Source organism: Myxocyprinus asiaticus, chromosome 21, assembly GCF_019703515.2.
Source record: "Myxocyprinus asiaticus isolate MX2 ecotype Aquarium Trade chromosome 21, UBuf_Myxa_2, whole genome shotgun sequence".
NCBI classification, from domain to species: Eukaryota; Metazoa; Chordata; class Actinopteri; order Cypriniformes; family Catostomidae; genus Myxocyprinus; species Myxocyprinus asiaticus.
In genome coordinates, this window is record NC_059364.1 from 3,549,361 (window position 1) to 3,569,652 (window position 20,292).

General features: G+C 38.1%; 2 protein-coding genes across 7 annotated transcripts in view; one reads left to right on the plus strand and one right to left on the minus strand.

Annotated features, from left to right (window-relative positions):
* The window catches only part of LOC127411934 (Kruppel-like factor 18), a 317,765-nt gene that overhangs the window by 256,460 nt on the left and 41,013 nt on the right, over positions 1-20,292 (plus strand). The gene's annotated exons all lie outside the window — the stretch shown is intronic.
* LOC127411914 (signal-induced proliferation-associated 1-like protein 2) overlaps positions 1-20,292 on the minus strand; it is a 212,625-nt gene that overhangs the window by 9,474 nt on the left and 182,859 nt on the right. For all 6 annotated transcript variants that reach the window (XM_051647814.1, XM_051647813.1, XM_051647812.1 and 3 more), the window contains 2 exons: positions 11,302-11,521; positions 2,158-2,289 (listed from right to left, as the gene is read on the minus strand). In XM_051647814.1, coding sequence (XP_051503774.1) covers positions 2,158-2,289; positions 11,302-11,521 — 352 coding nt within the window. The remainder of the gene's footprint in view (positions 1-2,157; positions 2,290-11,301; positions 11,522-20,292) is intronic.

The following is a 20,292-nucleotide window of genomic DNA, read 5'->3' on the forward strand; positions in this document are numbered from 1 at the left end:
CAGTTTTTGCATAGACTGTGTACTTAAAGGAATATTCTGGGTCCAATACAAGTTAAGCTCAAATGACAGCATTTGTGGCATAATATTGATTACCACAAAAAAACAAACGACAAAAAAAACAAAACAAAAAAAAAAAAAACTCATTTGAGCCACAAAATTACTTTTTTCTTATTTTTCTGATTTGACATTATATATCTCTGGGTGTAAATAAGGTGGCTTCAAAAACTGCTTTTGTTTTATTGCCAATCATGTCAACTGCATCTGAGAAAAAAATTGTGTTGATACGAAAAAGCAATCAAAAGTTATAGCATTACACATAATTTATCATAGTGTCCAAAAAATGTCTCCATGTGTCCAAAAGCCTCTCCAAACAAATTAAACATAATTGTACATAAAAAACTAATTTCATATGCAAACACAACAATGACTAAAGGTTTGCATAGCATGCAGACATGATTTTAGTAATGAGATTTCACAGAATGAGTTTCATTCTGTGTCATTTGAGTCATCATTGTGTCTGTGTCATGTATTTGGCGCCATCTCCTGGTGGCCATATGTAACATTGTGCTTCATGTGGATTATCTAATGATCTATGCATCCGATTACCTTGTGTGTAGGCTCATTTGAAAGATAATCACCTCCTCTAAGTAATAGTATGTGTTTATTTTATATTTTCATGAAGTTATAAGCAAAATGCAGCATATAAGCAACACCAACATAATTATCAAAGACATATACTTAGCTATTACTCGCTATATTTTTTCTGTGAGTAAAACAAATAGGTTGGATGTATTCTACTCTTTGAGAGCTTTCCAACAACATATGACACATGGCTATTTGATGAGACTGATGTTTTTACTGATTGCAATAATATATACAGTGCAAATAAATTATCAAAAGGAACACTTCTATTTTGTCTGCAAATTTCAAAGCACTTGTTCAGTTTTGATCATAATGCCAGTATGCAGTGGAAAGTACAATAACTATTTTGCGTTGGTCAAGACTAGTTTTTTTTAATATTTTGACTATTTGTTTTCTCACGGGCCCTCCAATAATTTACCCCATTCACTTCCATTGTAATTGCCTCACTGTAACCCAGATTTGTGCTTTTTTTTAAAGAGAAGGACGGGCAACTCAAAATCATTTTTTGTGGTAATCAACATTATGCCACAAATGCTGTAGATTGATCTTAACATGTAATGAACATGGAATATTCCTTTAACATCTTTAACGAGCAAATGAACTACAATCCCTTTAAGCATTGTAAATGCTTTTGTAAATTTTGTAACTGAATTACACAACTATTGCTTTTAAGTTGTTGATTTAAGGTATAGAAACTAATATATTTAAAATAACTTGCAAAAAATTCACGACTATAAGTAGTTACTCAATTGCGTCATTCATTACAGATCACCATTTGTTACAATTTGATATTTTTGTACTTCACCTTTTACTGTTTACATTTTTCTGAAAAGCCTATTTCATGGCAGGGTCCATTATGACAACTTAGCTCAGATAGTTTGACAACATGCTCCATGTCAAGGACATCCTCGTTCAGTAGTGTTTTTGTAATAAAGACTTTAAGCTTTGTGTCTATCCAGAAATTGACTTTCCAAAATAAACCTACCCTGAGATATAGTCACTGTAGTAAAAAATGTGACAACAAGCCCCGGTCTCCTCTAGACCATCATTCCACTCAGCCCCAGTGTCTAGTGTAAATTCTGCATCAGTTTATAGAGCTGTTCAGCTGTGACGTCAATTTGTAGGCGAACCCGGAAGTCTAATTCGCCATGGGTTTCATCCCTCAAACCTGAATTTTGAAGCCATATTAAATTATATACTTTGTTTTTTAAATGCATGGTGGCTTCAAAATTCACGTTTGAAGTATGACTATGTGTAATTTATGTTTTAGAACAAAACGTCCATGTTTCATCAAGTAATGTTTACCACAGACCTTATTTTACACATAAGTTCAAAAACCCCAAAGGAAAATCCAGAGGAAACCCATGGCGAATTAGACTTTTAGACTTTTCTCACTTGCTTGTGGCTTTCTTAATTAACTGAAGCGTCTCGACGTGGCGCGGATAAGATAAAGGACAGGCAAACACTGGGAGGGTTACACAAACACACAAACACATTGAGTGTTTCTCTGCCTACCTTCAAAGGCCCTTGCTGCGTCTACGAGATGAGACCAGTCCAGGCCAGTGGCAGTGTCTGGTAGAGGCATGAGACCCGGATCACTGAACTTTGACCTGTCCGCAAGGGAGCCGTCAGAGAACCACAACTCATCTGAGGAGACACACACACACACACACACACACACACACACACACACACACACACACACACACACAGATCAGTGACACAAACATACACACGGTCTCGCTTCAAACGCATAAAACTGCTGCCACATGTCACCATCAATCTAACGTCCTCTTCAACCTGTAATGTCATCTCCTTGGGTTTCTACTCAAGGCAGCGCAGACATCAGACTAGAAGGGCTGGTTAATTAGCAGATAGAGATGTGCAAAACTACATTTTCAAAATTGTCTATTCTGGTTGTTGAAACTACCTGTCAACTAATCGGTCTTATAGACGCCCTGTATAATGTGGCTGGTGTTGGGTTCAACTGACCCCGATTAAGCGTGTTTCTTACTGGGTGCTTATAGAGTTGTGTAGTGAGAATCACCCTGGCACCACCTGAAATGAACTGGGCCTCACACAAGACACCAAAGTATGTGGTGATTTTTGATCACACTTCACTTAAGGTGTAGGTGTTTGTGATTATTAACATACATCCTCGGGGCACCAGCTAAGGAGTTTCACCTTAACAGTAAAAGAATGATCCAAATGAACTATTCAGTAAATAAAAATATGTACTGTCAGAGGGAGTTGGTCATCTGAATAATCTGAAGGATTTGTGAGATACCCTAAACTTTAGAGCTCTTCTGTATCATCAACACAAGGAACACACAGTTGTAATAAAATGAGTTTTATTAACAAAAAGATAAACAAGAATAACTAACAAAACCTATAAAATGGTACTAATATGCTAAAAGATAAAATAAATGAATAGGTAAATAAAGTGCATAGGATGGAAAGATGTAAGTGGTTGAATTGGATGTAGCAATGGCAAAGTATGACTATTATCTTATGACAGATAAATAGCTGTTTCTCTATTAATTAATAAGGCGAAAACCTTATTTCTACTGAAACAAATAACTCAGTTTATTTGCTAGACATCTGATACACAGGTTATGCAATCTTAGGAACATTAGATAATTATAAACTGATAGTATACACTAATGCCAAGGTCTCTGGAAAGAGGTTTAATAGTGATATTTACGTTCTCCTTGATCGATCGATGAGTTTGGTGACGGTGATGTCTTCCAATGGGGCTCTTTGCCACATTACAGTGGGGAAGGAGCTGAATTCCATTTCAACAGCCTTGGACACGAAGGAGCTGAGGAAAGCTTATCTCCTGAAAGCATAAAGAGGGTTCTTGCAATCTGGAACACGCAGATATACAGCCCTTATGTCGGTGCAAGATTCATCACGCAGATGCACGAAACTTGAAGAGAAGGTTTGCTCACCAGAGCTACACCTTGTCGCTGTAGTTATATCACTGTTATAGGGATTCCGAACTTGGCGTTGCAATAGTCTCTTGTAGTGAGAATTGGTACTTGGTCAATCTTCTTCTCTCTCTCAGATGGACACTAAGAACGTTGGATGATCTTTTACCCTCTCTCTCTGTGAATCGGAGACTTAGCACATTGGATGGTTTGTATTCTGTTACATCTCCTACCACTCAGGCCAGAGATTCAGAATGTTCATTATTATTCTGTTATTGCTCCCGAACTCGAACAGCTGGGAACTCAGAACGGAGAAGTGTTATAGAAGTGTATCCTGTTAACGACCCTCTTGACGGGGACTCAGGACAAAGGTGTGGCTGTTGTAAGGATGCTTTATACCTTCCTGATGGGGAGGAGATTTCAGTGTGGCTGCTGACATCAGAGGGGGCCCACACAATATGGCTCACCCTTCCTCCTCTGTGTGGAACATTTGCATATTTTAAAGTACATAGTTAGAACAGTGTCTTTAACGTTTCATCTATGTATTGCTTCCTTTCCAAACCTCTTCAAAAATACTCTTGGCAATTTTCTGAAGATATAGAGACCAAACATGATATTGAAAGATTACATATTACGCATGCATTAATTTATACCACCATAGTTCAGTTTGTGTGAACTATTGTGCTAATTGAACAACTGCAATTTACAAAAACAATTCTGTGAACAAACATGGAGTGGATGTGTTGCAGCTGGTGTCCATGTTAGGAGTAAAAGTTTGTGTGTAAAGATTTGTCTTTGTGGCTTCTTTGTTTCAGCTTTTGCCACATGGTAAGTTAATGCTGCTTCGAGAGGTCTTGAAGAATTTTTATAGTCCTTCTCACCTCTGGTCTTAGGACAAACCTTAAGATGGTGGGTTTGAAAGGTCGTGAAGAAACCTCTTTTCCAACATGCTGGAAGGTCCGGGGCTTACTTTCTGAAGTATCGAGTAGTTGTCCGAGCAGCTTATCTGATGGCTGTGCTTGGCATTTGTTTGTGTTGGTCCTGCCACGATACAATCAAAATGGAGCCACTCTTCTTTGCCTTGACAGTTAGGGAGGGGCTCTGCTGTAAACTGGCTCCTGGAATGACATCTGGTCCAATTGTTCACCACAGTTGGGAACAGAGAACCATTTCTTATTCAGAAACCAATTACATTTTTTGAAAAATTAGGGACAAGGTGCTAAATACTCTGACAGGGTTTACCATTCAGTGGCACTGCAACAGCATTATTTAAAAACAGCAATGCAAAACAGCATGACCAGTATAGTCCGATTCTCAAACAAATGACTCTTATGAGTCTATTCTAAAATGAATGACTCTTATTAGACAGTTTCTTTTTTTATCTACAGCGCGAAACATACAGTACTACCAGAATAGTTCGATTCCAGAACGAATTATTTTCATAAACCCGTTCTTTTAAATCTACAGCGTTAAACATACAGCACGACCAGTGTAGTCCGATTCCTAAACAAATAACTCGTATGAGCCGGTTCTTTTGAATTCACAGCGCAAAACATACAGCGCTACCAGTGCAGTCTATTTCCGAATGAAATAATCTATAGCGTGAAACATACAGCGCTATAGTCCAATTCCTGAACAAATTACTATTATGAGCCAGTTCTTTTGAATTTACAGCACGAAACATACAGCACTATCAGTATTGTCTGATTCACAAATGAATTACTAACATGTTCCGATTCTTTTGAATCTACAGCGCTACCAGTATAGTCCAATTCCTGAACAAATTACTATTATGAGCCAGTTCTTCTGAATTTACAGTGCAAAACATACAGCACAACCAGTGTAGTCCGATACCCAAACAAATGACTCTTATGAGCTGGTTCTTTTGTATCTATGGAGCGAAACACACAGAGCAACCAATGTAGTCCGATCCACAAACAAATGATTCTAATGAGGCAGTTCTTTTGAATCTACAGCGCAAAACCCAGCGCGACCAGTGAAGTCTGATTCCCAAACAAATGACTCTTATCAGCTGGTTCTTTTTTATTTTTTTTAATGTACAGTGCATACCATACAGAGCTACCAGTATAGTCTGATTCCTGAACGAATGACTCTTATCAGCTGGTTCTTTTGAATGTACAGTGCCAAACAGTGTTACCAGTTTAGTCTGATTCCTGAATGAAGGACTCTTAATAGCCTATTATTTTGAATCTATACTGCAAAACATACAGAGCAACCAGTGTAGTCTGATTCCCTAACAAATGACTCTTAATAGCCTATTCTTTTGAATATATACTACAAAACATACAGAGCAACCAGTGCAATCTGATTCCTGAAAGAGTGACTCTTATGAGACGGTTCTTTTGACTGATAGAAATTGAGCTAGCATGCATGGTCTGTGGTTCAATTCAGGCCATCTGTCAAAAGGTCAACAAGGTCATAAAAATGAAGGCAGTGGGAATGACCATGTTGAAGAAAGGGTGCTGTGTTCGATTGGTCACCTGCAGTCATGCCAGTTTTCACTGCCTAATGGTTCCTGATATGAGATTTTAAGGCTGACAAGAAAATGGAAGCTAGATCATCTAATAACATAATTAACATGTTATGTTCCACTGGTAAGTACAGTTATGTTTTATATTAGTCACCATTTATGAACACTTCAAGTAAGTACCTCTTGTTACTACACATTTGTTTGTAGGTAAAACATACACTATATGTCCAAAAGTTTGTGGACACCCCCTTCTAATTAACGAATTTGGTTACTCCATTAAATCCAGTAAAGACAAATCTTAATGTTTCTTTATGTAATGGCTTGGGCTTTGTGTGCTTCCGAATCTGTGGCAACTGTTTGGGGATAGCCCTTTTCTGTTCCAGCATGACAATGCCCCTGTGAACAAAGTGAGGTCCATAAAGAAATGGTTTACTGTGTCTGGCGTGGAAGAAATTGACTGGCCTGCACAAAGCCCAGACCTGAACCCCACTGATCACTTTTGGGGTGAACTGGAACAGCAACTGTAAGTCAGGCCCCATCGACCAACATCAGTTCCTGACCTCACTGATAGCCTTGTGTCTGAATGAGAGCAAATCCATGCAGCCATGTTACTACATACAGTATAGTGGAAAGCCTTCCCAAAAGAGTGGAAGCTGTTATTACAGCAAAGGGGGAAATTGATGCCTATGGTTTTGAAATCAAATGTTCATCAAGCACATATGGTGTCAACAAACTTTTGGCCATATAGTGTATTTACCATATATGTAACCGGAAAGTACATGTACTGTAAAATAAAGTGCTACCAATATATTTACCATCAGTGTCCACCTTCTTTTGTTCCACTTAATTCACAATGCATTCTGTTAAGGATACATTCGATGCTGCCTTAGAATTTACACAAAAAAAGGTACTGTTTGAATGCACTTAAAAGGACATCTAGTTATTGTAACTATAGTTATTGCAGTAGTTACTGTATTCCTCAATAGCATCCGTCAGGGGAACCCTAAACATTGCTTTTTGTTTCAAACAATTACATGGCTACAAACCTTTTCATTGTACCCCTTTCATTCTCTCTTGCCTGATAGACAGGATATGACATAATTGTTTCCTCATCTCACAAAGAACTCAATCTGAAAATAATGTGAGGCAAAAAAACAGAACGCTCGAGGTGATGTCGCTTCTCTAATTTGCCTCTCTCTCTCTAAGCCTCAAAGGGATGGAATTAGACTATTCACTAGATGAGCAGGGCAAAAAAAAAAAAAAATGCAGCAAACTGCTATCTGTCGAAACAATCAGAAATTCATCATGAGTGACAGCAATCAGACAGCTTGGGCCGCTTGAAAAAACAAGCTCTAATTGAATCACACCTTGATAATTAATTGAATGCGTTCATTGAATTAGATGTGCATTGTTTGTTAAAGGTATTTGTAAGTGTGATTTTATGTATTTACAGTGGCAAGTATGTGAACTCTTTGGAATTAGCAGGTTTTCTGCATTAATTGGTCATAAAATGTGATCTCATCTTCAAGTCACAAGTATACACCGATCAGCAACAACATTAAAACCACCTGCTTAATATTGTGTAGGTCCCCCTCGTGCCACCAAAACAGCGCCAACCCGCATCTCAGAATAGCATTCTGACACGCTATTCTTCTCACCGCAATTGTACAGAGCGGTTATCTGAGTTACCGTAGACTTTATCAGTTTGAACCAGTCTGGCCATTCTCTGTTGACCTCTTTCATCAACAAGGTGTTACCGTCCACAGAACTGCCCCTCACTGGATGTTTTTTGTTTTTGGCACCATTCTGAGTAAATTCTAGAGACTGTTCTGTGTGAAAATCCCAGGAGATCAGCAGTTTCAGAAATACTCATACGAGCCCATCTGGCACCAACAATCATCCATGTGATTATCTAATCAGCCAATCGTGTGGCAGCAGTGCATAAAATCATTCATATATGGGTCAGGAGCTTCAGTTAATGTTTACACCAACCATCAGAATGGGAAAAAAATCTGACTGGGGCACTCCAAAAGGTGGATTTTCTTTTTTTGAAACCATTCTGTAGGAGCTCTAACCCACACCTCCAATCTATAATTCATTATTTTATTAATTCATTTTATTAATTAATTATCATTCATTCGATGCCAGGTTTGCCAACTCCTGACTCTAATTAACTATTTTGTCATCTTAGCCAAGGAGTTCACTAACTTTTTCCACAGCACTGTGAATGTTTAATGGGATGTGTTCAATAAAGACATGAAAGATTATAATTGCTAGCGTGTTGTTAGCTTAAGCATACTGTGTTTGTCTATGATTTTAATGAAGATGAGATCACATTTTATGACCAATTAATGCAGAAAACCAGCTAATTCCAAAGGGTTCACATATTTTTTCAAGACACTGTATGTTTCTTGGTCACGTTTAGCATATCTAGAGAAGGATACGGGACTCATACGTTGGCCTCAAACTGTATATTGGGTGAAATGTCCCATTAACTATGAAGACCCCCTCGATTATGAAGGGTAAGAGCGTTATAACCTGGCAGTGTAGTCAAGCGCACTTTTTGCATGTTAACAAGATGATTCAGGTGTCTGGATCACAGTAGTGGAGTGATGCTGCACAGGTTTCACTTTATATTAGGTGTCTTTAACTACTATGTACTTAAGCATTTTATATAACGTACTTATTATGTACATACGTGTTGTTGCATTATACTTAAATTTAAAGTACCTGTATTTAATTACATCTGTAGCTGTTAAACTTACCCATAACCATAAACCTAACCCTAACCTACCCGTACTTCAACTTCAGTAGCAGCAAATGTGAATCTTATGAGAATTTTGCAGAACAACATGTAGTTACACAATAAATACATTGTATTGTATGTATTTTAATGTTAGTAAATAGTAGTTAATAGGGCTGTAACTACTGATTATTTTGATAATCGATTAATCTAACGATTATTTGAACGATTATTCGACTATTCTGCGATTACTGCAATGATTAATCATTAGTTCTTAACTAATTATTCAGCTTGTGCCCTTACTTAAAAGGTTGTATTAAACATGCTTGCTAACAATAAAGAGGACAAAATCATCTTTTAAACATACCTCTACATGACATTCACTGAATTAAAGGGAAAAAAACATTTTTATTAAGTTTAATTCAGTAAAGAAACTCCTATTGTTATCAAGTGTTTTTGTCTTGTTTTCCATTTAAAAATCCTTAAAACAAGATATATTTACTTGAGAAGCAACATATTTAGACTTGCTTTAAGAGAATGTATCTTAAATATACAGTAAGTGTATTTTGTATATAAGTGTATTTATTCACTTGGTTATACTTCTGCGAGTGCAATAAAGATAAAATATACTCATATTCATGATCTGTTCTCTAAAAGCATGTCTAAATGTCTTATATGCTGCTTCTCATGTGAATGCATCTTTTTTTAAAGGATTTTTAGATATTTTAAAATATTTGTATTTTTAATATTATATTCAACATTCTCAGATAACAGTTATTTCTTCTGCAGTATAGCTGCTAAACAAAATGTACTTTTAGATATTTATATTGGAAAACAAGCTAAAATAAAAACAAATCAAAAGCGTATTTTGTTGCAGTGTATAATGTGGCGACGACTACCCTCTCTCACCTTTATGTTCACTTCAATCCATCTTTAACTCACAAAAAAACAAACTCTCTCTTATTAATAAAGCTGCATATTGACAGTTTTCTTCACGATAAGAAATGCACAGCGACACATATATTATGATTCAATAAGTCGCGAGTCATCACGTTATAATCTAGCTGCATTAAGCGTGTGCGCTCGAGGGATGAGTGTCCTCGCGACAGAGTGCATCAGCCGGGTGCAGTTTCAATCTCTCCCCCTTAGATCGGGACATTTTCGGAGTTTGTAGTTATTTACATGACCTGCTTCCGTATTATTTGAACTTTATTAAAGCTATAACGCATTAAATATAACTGCATTAAAGATGTAATGCTGGGGTGTTTCCTTTAAAGAGCTCCGGCTCCGCTTATTTCACTAAAAGAGTGCTTCTGTATTTACTTATTTTGTATTTTTGCATTCTAATTCCCTCATACTTTGTGATCACCTGAAGCTGTGAAAGTTTAGGGTGCATCTGGACTGTGAGCTGTATATTTCTTCCTCTCCTCAGTCAGGCACGAACTGCAGTGCTGCTCTCACATGTCATCATTAGAGTTTAATGTGAACATGTTACATTAAATGAGATCAAACGTCTATTCCACAACGAAAATTCTGGTTGACAATTTTTTATTGTCGACGTTGTCTATAACGTCGAATAATCATTTTAGCCCTAGTAGTTAAAGACACCTAATATAAAGTGGGACCAGCACTTTTACCGGGCGCAATTCACTGTTAGTGAATTTTCCCCTTTATGTTTGTTGCCTTGCAACCACTGGCATTTCTTTTGGTAAATGCATTTCCAATCTTTCTTTAATATCTTGCTCTTGAACTATGCAACACAAGGCGACATTCAAACAAACAACAATTCATTTCTACAGTTGCTCTTCCTAGAAAGCGCACTATCTCATGGCATCCTGTGCTAACTTTGATGGCCACTGCCTTTAGTAACAGTGTGTCCTATTGCAGTCGAGTGCCCTTGCTGTGGGCTGCCGTCTACTATGTGACTTTGTTGTTGTATAATATAAAAGAAATTCCCCTATCATAGCGTACAGATTCCAATGTGTCCTTGTAGAAATGCTTTATACTGTATATGAAGATCACTTCCTGTGCATAGAATGCTCTTGCTATAGTATACAGTATGGTTCTGTTCCAAAACCTAATTAGCTGCCTTGCTGTCTACTGCCTACATGAGCAGCTGTCTTCTTAGGCAGCATTCTAACTGAAAGTGACTGATTTAGATGCTCTACATAAACAGCAACTCACAAATAGTGCTCATCAAGAGATGTGACTTAAAATAGTAAATTTTTAACTACTGTTTTTCCATATGAATGAATGTATATAAAATCGACGTTTTTATTTCCTACATGTGATGCTCCGTTATAATTTGGGCAAAACAAGGTATTGTAAAGAAGCAGCTTAAATATGCAACTTACCTTTTGGAACAGCCTTTGCTTCAGAATCATGCATATGATGCCTTAAAATGCCGTCTAACTAGGCAGCTCACTAGGTTTTGGAACAGTACCTCTTCTGTGGTATACTATATATGATTGGTCATTTGAGGGTGTAGGACTCACTTTTGAGGTTGGATCCAGGGTGGCTGAAGCTGATGCGAGGTGGTAGGGTGCTGTGGTAGGGTAGGGTACTACTGAACAGGATGTCGTTGGGCATGGCCTGGTCCAGCATGGAGCTACGTGAGCTGGCATATGACGATCCCTTCCTGTTACTGCACACACTCTCGTCGGAGAGAGTCCGGTAGAGGGAGCGGCGTGGTGACACACTTCCCGCCGTTGAGGCCTGTACGAAAAAAGTTTAAATGGAGTTGGTCCAGATAGTGTAAAGATTTGAGGAGAGTATTAGGCATTTTATTTCATGCCACATTTAAAAGCTACCTCTATAACATGCACATATACACACATCCATGTCCAAAAATAGTCCTAGTCTTGTCTCTCCAAGCAAGATATGGATAAGAGAGGTTTGTATTGGACTGAATGAATGGAAAATTCACTGTTTTATGTTGTTTAATAGCAGGATGCTATAAATAAAGGCTGTTCTTTATCTGCAGATGTGCTCTATTGAAGAACAACTACGGTATACTTCTCTTCCGCTTGGTCAGCTGCATTAGAGGGTCCAACGGGGCCCCGGGCCCTGTGCATCATGCACATGGTGCATATCTAGCAAATGTTAACAAGCCTTCAAATCAGTCCATAAGAAGGCATTAAATTCATCTAAACAATTATTTAAGGCAGACTGTATCCCTGTTCCAAATCCTAGTGTGCCACATAGGCAACTGCCATTCAAGGCAGCATCCTAACTGTCATGTAGTGCTGCATGAAATATCAAATTTATCAAAATATTGCAAATGTACATATCGCAATATAAATATCACAAGCGCTTGCGATAACAGCATGATTTTAATACTTTAAAAAGTAACGTTCATGGTGACGCAGATAGCAAAATATAGACTGGCCACGCAATTTTCACTTGTGTGCGTGCAGTGTGCATAGACGCAGAGAAAAGACTAATTTCACTGTTGACCTGTACAGTATCTGTCAACATACCCTCTGATGTTCATGTTTTTTTTTCTGTGCTGTAAGTAGAAGAGCGAGAGCGTTGTGCCCCACTCCATTTGAATGAGGAGCTACCGATCTCTGTCACACACAGCATTAAATACCATCAAAACAACATTTATTGTTTGAATTTCGTGCTAAAAGTGACATAATTTGAAAGTTGAAATGAAAATAGTGTCTAAAATAAAATCTACATCTGACTCAAATGATTAAGCATGTCACATTTGTGGAAATGTTGCTGTAACCGGCGCTGTCCTGTGCTTCCAACCTGCATTGTGAGTATGTAGATAATAATGAGACCAGACGCCAGTATACAAACTCAAACTTGGCTTGTTTACTGGCCGCTATGGATCTGTGTTGATGCATCAAAAGATAGGTTTCAATTATATATGCCTTTATGCAATTTGGATATAGACAACTATGTTTGTGATCTCTGAGATAGATGGTCCTTTTTTATTCCAATATACTTTTATTTGGGCGGTGGGGGTTTGAATGTTCTATGTGCACTGATGATGTTATCATAGGATTATCGTATCACATATCGCATTATCCAATAACTTATCGCATATATCATTTTTCCTCCATATCGTGCAGCCCAACTGTCATGGTATGTTATATAAGAGATTTATAGGGTAGAAACTCCCCACATCACACAAATAACGCCTCTCAGTTTGGCATTAGCATCTTGCTAAGCTAACCATACAAAACACTAATAAGCATAAAAATATTTTTAATTCAACTGAACAATAGACTGCAAAAAATCTGTTTCTTGCAGAGTATTTTTGTCTTATCTAAACATACTTAAAACAAGAAAAAAAAAACTACTTTAGAAGCAAAATGACATAAGATCATCGGAGAAATCTAACAAAATTTAATAATTTTTATGCTTGTATAAACTTGTTTTCCGTTAGTGTCAAGTTTTTTTCTTACACCATTGGCAAATAGTTTTTTCTTGTTTTCTACATGAACTTCACTAATTTTACTTATTAAAGATTTTTCTGTAAGACAATATCTTGTGTCATTTTGCTTCTCAAGTAAATTTATATTGTTTTAAGAATGTTTAGATATTTTTACTAAAAAACAAGACAGAAAGAATTTTTTATTTTTTTTGCAGTGATTTTCATCTAAATCACACATTGCACACAGAAGATATGAGACACTTCCTGTTTCCCGTTTTCGCCATTAATTTAATGCCTCACTTTGGCAACACCATTCGAAATATCAAAATCTTGGCATAATGTTGTCTAAATGTGGTGTCAGTCTCATCAATCACCTAGGAGGAGTATTTAAAAGTTCAGAGACTGCAATATTCAAAAAATCCAAAATGGCCGACTTCCTGTTGGGCAGACCTAATGACTATAATTATGAAAGATGTCCGGCTTGATGAGAACTACATATGTACCAATTTTGGTGACTTAGGTGAAAATCGGGGTGCTATAGAGGCCGTCTTACACACCCATTTTAATACACGCCCATGCGTGAACTTTTGCCCAGACCTAATGGCCGACGATTCTAATGTGTGTGCAGAATTTCATGAAATTTTAGCATACCAAGTGCCTCAAAAACACCCAAATATAGGAAGGAAAAAAAAAAAAAACAATGAATGCATTGCCATGGCAACAGTATTTAAGATATCAAATATTCCTTTACAATTTTACATCAGCAGTGTCTTGACATTATTCTAAAGAATTTTGAAGCAATTATGTATGTTAATGTTAAAAGTGCCATACTTCCTGCTTCCAGTTGGTGGCACTATGACCGTGACCCATAACAGCCGCATCAATGTGATCAGCCCTATTACCAAACATAAAGCTGAATTTTCATAAAAATCACACAATGCACACAGAAGATATAAGGCAATTCCTTTTTTACATTTTTCGCCATAAATGTATTGCTTCGCCATGGCAACATCATTCAAAATATCAAAAATCCATTCACAATTTAGCATCTACAATGTCTTGGCATGATGTTGTACAAATTTGGTGCCAGTCAGATGAATCCCCTAACTATTTAAAAGATCAGAGCCTGTGATTTTCAGAAAATCCAAAATGGCCAACTTCCGGTTGGGCGGAGCTAATGACTGTGAGTAAGAGTTGTTTGGCTTTATGAGAACTATATATGTACCAATTCTAGTGACTGTAGGTGAAACAAGGGGTGCTACAGAGCCCCCCTTACATGCCCATTTTCAAGGGGGCGCAACAGACCCCCCCCGCAACTTTATCCAGCGTGGGCGCATGCATTTGAGAGGGTAAATATAAGAGGACTATTTCAAAGTCACACAAAGTGTCACACTTCCTGTTGCCAGTTGGTGACACTAAGACCATGACCCACAATAGCCACATCCATGCGATCAGCCCCCATGAACAAACAGACAGCACCAATATGATTCAAATCACACAATGCATGCAGAAGATACACTATATTGCCAAAAGTATTCGCTCATCTGCCTTTAGACGCATATGAACTTAAGTGACATCCCATTCTTAATTCATAGGGTTTAATATGACGTCGGCCCACCCTTTGCAGCTATAACAGCTTCAACTCTTCTGGGAAGGCTTTCCACAAGGTTTAGGAGTGTGTTTATGGGAATTTTTGACCATTCTTCCAGAAGCGCATTTGTGAGGTCAGACACTGATGTTGGACGAGAAGGCCTGGCTCGCAGTCTTCGCTCTAATTCATCCCAAAGGTGCTCTATCGGGTTGAGGTCAGGACTCTGTGCAGGCCAGTCAAGTTCTTCCACACCAAACTTGCTCATCCATGTCTTTATGGACCTTGCTTTGTGCACTGGTGCGCAGTCATGCTGGAACAGGAAGGGGCCATCCCCAAACTGTTCCTACAAAGTTGGGAGCATGGAATTGTCCAAAATCTCTTGGTATGCTGAAGCATTCAGAGTTCCTTTCACTGGAACTAAGGGGCCAAGCCCAGCTCCTGAAAAACAACCCCACACCATAATCCCCCCTCCACCAAACTTCACAGTTGGCACAATGCAGTCAGACAAGTACCGTTCTCCTGGCAACCGCCAAACCCAGACTCGTCCATCAGATTGCCAGATGAAGAAGTGTGATTCGTCACTCCAGAGAACGCGTCTCCACTGCTCTAGAGTCCAGTGGCGGCATGCTTTACACCACTGCATCTGACGCTTTGCATTGCACTTGGTGATGTATGGCTTGGATGCAGCTGCTCGGCCATGGAAACCCATTCCATGAAGCTCTCTACGCACTGTTCTTGAGCTAATCTGAAGGCCACATGAACTTTGGAGGTCTGTAGTGATTGACTCTGCAGAAAGTTGGCGACCTCTGCGCACTATGCGCCTCAGCATCCGCTGACCCCGCTCTGTCATTTTACGTGGCCTACCACTTCGTGGCTGAGTTGCTGTCACTCCCAATCGCTTCCACTTTGTTATAATACCACTGACAGTTGACTGTGGAATATTTAGTAGCGAGGAAATTTCACGACTGGACTTGTTGCACAGGTGGCATCCTATCACAGTACCATGCTGGAATTCACTGAGCTCCTGAGAGCGGCCCATCTTTCACAAATGTTTGTAGAAGCAGTCTGCATGCCTAGGTGCTTCATTTTATACACCTGTGGCCATGGAAGTGATTGGAACACCTGAATTCAATTATTTGGATGGGTGAGCGAATACCTTTGGCAATATAGTGTATGTGACACTTCCTGTTTCCCACTTTTTCCATTAATTTATTGCCTCGCCATGGCAACACCGGTCGATATATCAAAAATATGGTCGCAATTTAGCATCTTCAATGTCTTGGCATAAGGCTGCTTAAATTTGGTGACACTCACATGAATCCCCTTGGAGGAGTATTCAAAAGTTCAGGGCCAGCAATTTAAAAACAAAATGCACATTCGATCCAAAATGGCAGACTTCCTGTTGGGCGGAGCTAATGACTAACAATGTAATGATAATGATAATTTTGAAAAACCACACTTTTAGTGCTTGGGCCCTAATAATCCTTAGAAGAACAATAGAGCCTCTGCACTTTCAGTGCTTGGGCCCTAATAAAGGGAAATATCACTTGTGAGCATTTTGTTTTAAATGGAAAATATTACTTAATTGTGTGTATTTAGGACACATAAAATGTTAGCTATGAAATTAGCCTTAGCAAGACAAACGAGTCAACCATTTTATTTAAAAACTGTTAAAAATGTCTTTTCCATCAGCATCATTTCACCACAGAATTCTATTAAACACAATACAGAATTTGAGATGTGCTTGAAGTGACACTGTGGTGGGAATTTTCATGACAAAAATGACATGAATCAAAAAATATAAGATGTCACGACAACATGTGATTAAATTGTGCCAATATAGTACTTCGCCTATTTAGAAACATTGTGTGCATTTTCCATGAGCGTGAGTCAGAGGAAGTTGGTTTATTCCCAAACAGTGTCACTTGATCCTGTTATTTCTGTAAGTAGCACACAATAGTTTTTCACTATTTGAAACTTGATCCATCACTGGAGGGAGAGCTGATGTCATGGCACATGGGACTCGATAAAGCTAAAAGCCTTCAGGCCCACACACACCCTGTGTTTTTACTTCCTTTAGACAAAAATCCCACTTAAATCCCATTGCTGAACCATGAACTCTTTCCCTGTCGGACACATGCTTGTTGGAACTTCACATTTCCATACACCTCTCTACCCTGCTGAAAAAACAGCTTAAACCAGCCTATGCTGGTCCAACTATTCTTTTTGCCATTTTTAGAGGCATTTGTGCACTGGTGAAAATTTTAAGTCAGGGCACTTGGAAAAGCAATAGCGCAACTTAATAAGCCACATGATTTGAGGTATTATTCATGTCTGAAGCATAAAGGAAGCACAGTGAATTGCGAGCTGTACTTTGATCATCAGGGGGTTTGTTGAGCTTGCCTTGGCAAACATCACTATTTATAATGTTATCACTGTTGTGTTCAAATGTCAGATAATCATGAAAAATCAGCACTATTACATGAGTATCCCTGCCATGTTCAGTTACCTCAGGAAAAACAGATCCGACACACAGTCGACCTTCACTGTATTTCTCTGTCTTTCTGTAATCTGTTTCACTGCTGCGGATATAAAAGAACAGCGAGCCATTTGCTGTACTCATTCTGTTCTCTGGCAGGAATTTCCAGTGGGGAAGAAAAAACAGACTGACAATGTTTTCCATTAAAGCTTGCGCTGCACAATGGCAGGTCTGTCTGTGAGGGGCTGTGTGAGGATGGGTGGCATTTACAATAAATTGCCTCCACGGGCACGTCTGATGTGAGATGTGAGGACACAGCTAAATCTATTATGGGCAAATAAAAACCCAACATGGCATTACCATAGCATTACCATGGTCAATGGTAAAAAAACTTGGTATTAACATGGCACATGCCTAAAAAACAAAATATTTGATCATGGTAAATGGCCAAAAACATTGTATTACTATGATAACTGGTCAAAAAATAGGTATTACCATGGTAAATGGTAAAAAAGAAAAAAAAAGAAAAAAAAAAAGCATGGTATTACCATGGTACACGCTTAAACAATTATTTTACCATGGTAAATACCCCCCCCCCCCAAAAAAAAAATAAAAACATGGTAATACCATTATAAATGTCTACAAAATTATTTTACCATGGTACATGGCCAAAAAACATGGCATTACTATGGTAAATGTTAAAAACATGATGGTTTAACCATAGTAAATGGCCAAAAACAGAGTAATACAATGGAAAATTGCCAAAAAATATGGTTTAACCATGTTACATGTTCAGGGTTCCCACTCCTTTCAAGGCACAATTTTCCACGACATTTCCAGGATATTTTATGCACCTAACAAGTGTAATATTTATGGAAAATCACATGCGTCCATTCTTTTATTTTAGCGTTTTTGTGGGGTTTTTTTTTATGATAGCTTCTCACCTCCAGATAAGCAGTTTGCTCCATGGCCCAGTTAATCCCCGTAAAGCTGTAATTTAATTAAATAAACATATAGTCTGTATATGCTGCACACTTTAGAGTGCACTCTGTCTCCGTCATCTCACACACAAGTGTGTGAGTGATGATCTTGTTGAGGTGTTTTTAGTGTATGAGAGGACAGCTCTACACATTCATTTTGAAGCACGTATCACTTGCAGATTATTTATTCAATTAAATTAGAGACTTTTTTTGTATAATTATCACACTAAAACATATCACAATTTTAATTGTATTAATTGTACATTCAAACATTCATTTTCATCCCAATATGTCATATTCCATAACATTCTGCATTTTATTGCTAATGCCATTTTTATTACTAGATACAGCTTTTTCCGTGAACTACATGTGGTAACAGTGGTATAAACTGACTCCGATCGTTGAATTATTGAAAATTAATTCCCATCCTGAGGTATTAAGGCCAAATCACCATGTTACCAACCCAGTGTGAATTTTTTATTTATCTTTTAATCAGTGGTCCAACTGTCATCGTTGTCTAAAGTTTATAACTCACAGGGATGCAAACTCATGAGGAGCGAAAAAGGTGAGACAATCACTGATCCACGAACATATTTTCTGGGGTTATTTGTTTTTAAAGAATAAGCTAAAAGCACCAACTTAAGCTACTTTAATGATTGAAGTATAGAAAATTAGCTGCAATAAAGGGTATTTTGGTGTGGCTTGCATTTGTTTCACAAAGTTGTTCAGTTTCATTAACTGACTAGTTTAGTGACTGCTTCTGGAGATGCCATTAGGTGGCAACAAATGAGCATCTTATGTGATATGAGCGAGCCACTGAATAATTTTGAGGTGTTCATGACTGAAATCTGCCAAAAGACTTTATAGTATTTAAGCATTATAAGAAAAAAGAAGATCTATAATTCCGTTCATTTTGTGAACTGGCGAGCATGACTTTTCATCCAAAAAGACAACAATAATAGTCTAATAATAATAATAATAATGAGTTCCAATAATATCAGTACCTTCTCTTTTATTAAAATGTGCATGTCAAATCTACTGACTTCAGTAGAATGTTTAAGCATTATAAGAACAAATCAGATCTACTGTATCATTTTCCAACAGTATTTAAACTGCTGAGCATGACTTTTATCAGAAAAGACAACAATAGTAGCCTAATAATAATAATTTTGAGTTTCAATATTGTCCTTTCGTCATTGTAAAGCGCATTTCACATGAGTTAAGAATTTTTTGTATTTTTTATTTTTTTAACCATGTATTGAAAGCAATAACAGACCATACTGAAGACAACCACACTGATAAATATGAGCAATATTGCACAGATTTCTTCCTAGCGAGTGGACTCACTGGGTGCAGAGATGGCGTACGGAGCCCACGGTGCTGTAACGTGCAAGATATCATGCTGTCAGCTCAGCTGGTTGGGACGGTATGAAGCACACTATTGCCTCACCTCCCCAAAAGAGCACAATGACCGTCTGATTTTACTGGACAGAGCGACATGACATAGAGCACTAAAAATAGGGCATTGTGCATCTACTGCGGCCTTTCCTTCAAGATAACGAACAGCGGGGAGGACAAAGGGAACTCAAAATGCAATTAAGATGGTCTGCAGGAGCAGAGGGGACCTCAAACACAGGCACGCCACCAACAACTTCCTGTCTTTAATGCACGACATGAAGAGAAAGCAAAGCCAGCGAGCCCTCGTAAATCTGATTAAGAAAACAGAATCTGTCCGACACTGAGATTCATGTTGTCGTCTGTGTGTGTTCAGTACCGGCTCTGACTGATAAGCAGCACATGTGTGCTTAGGCCTCATTCAGTTCACACAGTGAGGTTATCAGCACCATGACCCTTTGAGAGTGTGTAAGTGTGTAGAGAACATATGGCCAAGTGTAAGAATGACTACCTAGAGTTTAACATACCTAGAGATAATAGCAAGGTATTTTGACACAAGCAAGTGTGAATGCTTGTAAACATAAGGTAATGAAAGATAACTATATTCATATGCCAGTATATTTTCATGGTACAAAAAACGGTATTAAGTCAAGT